General features: G+C 50.4%; 1 protein-coding gene across 1 annotated transcript; it reads right to left on the bottom strand.

Annotated features, from left to right (window-relative positions):
- Positions 1 to 282: 282 nt before the first annotated feature.
- On the bottom strand, positions 283 to 1,648 carry LOC112623659. The gene has a single exon (XM_025384229.1). It carries the CDS (start codon positions 1,473 to 1,475, stop codon positions 816 to 818), a length of 660 nt encoding a protein of 219 aa, XP_025240014.1. The 5' UTR covers positions 1,476 to 1,648; the 3' UTR covers positions 283 to 815.
- Positions 1,649 to 3,243: the final 1,595 nt, after the last annotated feature.

Genomic DNA, 3,243 nt, shown 5'->3' on the forward strand with positions numbered 1-3,243 from the left:
CACTTTTAATTTCCTTTGTTTTTCTTTGCATTCACAACTGGGCTAACTCCTGGGTGCAAAAGGCCTTGCTTTCAGCCTATCTCAACTTTGAACAGGTCTTCTGCATTAAGCTTAATCATCTCTAGCTTTCGACTTAAAATGAGGGATGTGTGTCTCTTCCTTTTACTTGAACACTTAGAGGCTGTTGTAGGTTATTAATGGTGTAATTCCACAATTGTGTCTCAGTCAGGGACTAGGGAGGCCTGAGGGGAGGGAGAGAGATGGAGGCAGCTGGTCAGTGGAGCACGTGGAACACAGGTGACATTTATTATGTTTTCCGTCTTACCTGGGTGTGGTTGTTGGTTCCCCAAAACAATTACAAAGTAAAATCGAAGATCACTAGGTGCAGATCACCATGACAGGCATAATTATAATGAGAAAATTCAAAATATTACAAGAATTACCAAAATGTGACACAGATATGAAGTGAGCACAAGCTGTTTGAAAATGGGACCCATTCATGTGCCCCAACGGAGTTGCCACAGACTTTCAATTTGTAAAAACAAGTGCAGTATCTGCGAGGCACAATAGAGCAAGGCGCAATAAAACGAGGTCGGCCTGTGCGTGCAAACCCCTCACAGAGCGCTGTAAACACATGTAGGAACGTCATGGAAAAGCCCGTTCTGAGCACCGGGCTACAGGGGGCGCTGTTGGGTAAACAGGTCATTTGGCGGCACAAAGCGGCTCACAGCGCATCTCTGAGGTAACGCGGTCACATTTACCTTTTCAGCATGTGCCGGGCCACAAACTGGGTCACTGAAAACCGCGGAGGAAGTTCATTCTTCGCCCCCGGACCAGGAGGGCTGCGCCCTCAGGGAGCTGAGCGGTCCCCCTGAGGCCCCTTCGCTGCCCGCACAATTCAGCTGTGCCGACCCCAGCGCGGCGGTGCCGGGACCTGGTGAGCAGAGGAATCGTGGTGAGAAATGTGCACACGTCGTCCGGACAGACGGCCCCGTGAGTCTCCCGACAGAAAAGAGGACGGCGAGGCGGAGTCCTGAAGGCGAGGCTTGCAGAGGCGGGAGAACCAGGCAGACGGCCGCGGGCCTGCGGGGCTCCAGACGGCGACGAGGGCGGCGCCCCCAACACGCCTGCGCTCCGGGAAGGCGGAGTCTGTCGGCGCCGCCTGCGGGGTGTGGGAGCTGCGCGCTCCTTCCCTGTGGGGCGGAGCTGGCTGGAGCCGCCGCCTGAAGAAACTGGGCTGTGTCCTGCGCTCCGGGGAGGGGAACGTGGCCAGTGGAAGCCGAGTTCCTTCTGTTGCCTCCCGCAGCCCACAGCGAAGTCACTCTGAAGAGCACCTCGCAGGCCTGCGCTTCTGCTTCTCGTCGCCTTCTAGGCGGCTCTGACCTTGACACCCCTTTCCTGCTCTTGTTGTCTCCTCGAATCCTACAGTAAGGGAAATGGGGGTCCTGTTTTGAAACAAAATGAGAAAGAACCATAACCTTCAACTTCAAAACACTTCCAGTCTCCTGAAGATTTTTCACAGTCCGAGATCACCCATTTCCCAGGGTCCTTGAAATATTTCCTGGAGCCGCGCCTCTCCCAGTGCCCTGGCTGGAGACAGCAGCGGGGGCTGTCTTCCTCTGCGTCCTCGTGAACACCCAGTTTGGGGTGGAAGAGTCAAAAAGAAAACCCAGGAACGCCCCATCCTGTCGTTCTCAGGGTCCCCCAGATCCCCGGGGCTTCCTCTCTCCGCACCTTGTCTTCCTGCGTTTGTTTGACGTGCCCTGCCCGAGGTTTCCGGTTGCACCTGCGGGAAGGAGGAAAACGCTCGCCTGTTCCATCGTCCTAGGAGGGGAAGTGTGAGGCTTTTTGAATGGCCACCGTATATTGCCTTAATTCTCCTTCACTTTCAGCGGTTTCGTCTGCCCCGCCTCAGGAAGACCGTCTGTGTTCTTTCCTCCATAGCCCAGGCACCGAAGGCACATGCCGTGCCTATAAATTTCCTGTCTCGTCCCAGGCTCTACGTGAGCTCGTTATTACTTCAGTTTAATCTGCGCACGTTTCACCGCAAAAGAGACACTGCCCAGATGTGGCAGCTTTTCCTGACAGATGGCCCGAGGCTATTCTTGCCCTAAAACTTCAAATGCTCACTTAAAACCATCCTTCCTAACAACACAGGTTTTCCCATTTCTATGAGGTTGACCTTTACACCTGAAGAGTCATCAAAACCCAGCTGGTGATAAAGAAGTGACGATTTCAAAAAACGGAGGGAGAATGGAATCTGGTCTCTGGGTTTCAAGTGATTCCAGTTGCTTGCTTTAGTCTGATCGGAATGTTTGAGCATTTGAGGAAAAGGCCCTTAACTTGATTTGCCAAACCCCAGAAAGTAGGAGCTGAACTGACATTTAAAATCAGAATAGCCTTGACGGGCTTGCATTCTTACTTAAGTCCTTTAAATCTTTCCTGGAACAGGGTTGAGAGCGTATAAATGTACAAATGCATGAAAACAGGCAATGAACAAAGTGTTCATTCCAGTCTCAGGTCTAAATTCCCTGGACCATGTTTTGTCTCTTGCCTTTTCTCTGAACTCCATGCATGTCAAGTCATTAAGTCATAGCCTTCTTTTTTTAAAGACAGACTCTCACTCTATCGCCCAGGGTCGTGCGATCTCAGCTCACTGCAACCTCTGCCTCCCAGGTTCAAGCAATTCTCCTGCATCAGCCTCTCGAGTAGCTGGGATCACAGGCGCACACCCCCAAGCCTGGCTGAGATCATAGGCTTTGTCAGCTGTACCCGCAGTCTCCCTGTGCACCCAGCCACGGTTGGCTGTCGCTCTCTTGACCCTGACAGTGACCCTTGCTGTTCGCAGTTGTGCGGTCCACTCTGCATCCCTATTTGCAACAGCTTAATCTTGCCTCTTTCAAAATAATTTCAACCAACAGTAATTGTATATATTTATTAGGTACAATGTGGAGTTTTGATGTAAGTTTGCATTGTGGAATGACTGAATCAAGATAAATAATTTATCCATTACTTTACAGGCATCATTTTTTGTGTGTGAAGAAAACATTGAAAATCTATTATTTTAGCAATTTTGAAATATATACTACATTATTATTGACTGTCATCACCATGCTATACAATAGATCACTACAGCTTCTTTTATTCCAGCTCTTTGGGAGGCCGAGACAGGCAGATCACGAGGTCAGGAGTTCAAGACCAACGTGGTGAAACCCCATCTCTACTAAAAATGCAAAAATTAGC

Source organism: Theropithecus gelada, chromosome 4, assembly GCF_003255815.1.
Source record: "Theropithecus gelada isolate Dixy chromosome 4, Tgel_1.0, whole genome shotgun sequence".
Classification (NCBI taxonomy): Eukaryota; Metazoa; Chordata; class Mammalia; order Primates; family Cercopithecidae; genus Theropithecus; species Theropithecus gelada.

Bases quoted from the DNA above. Each gene is read 5' to 3' on its own strand.
- LOC112623659 (XM_025384229.1), bottom strand. From the start codon at position 1,475: ATGGTTCTTTCTCATTTTGTTTCAAAACAGGACCCCCATTTCCCTTAC.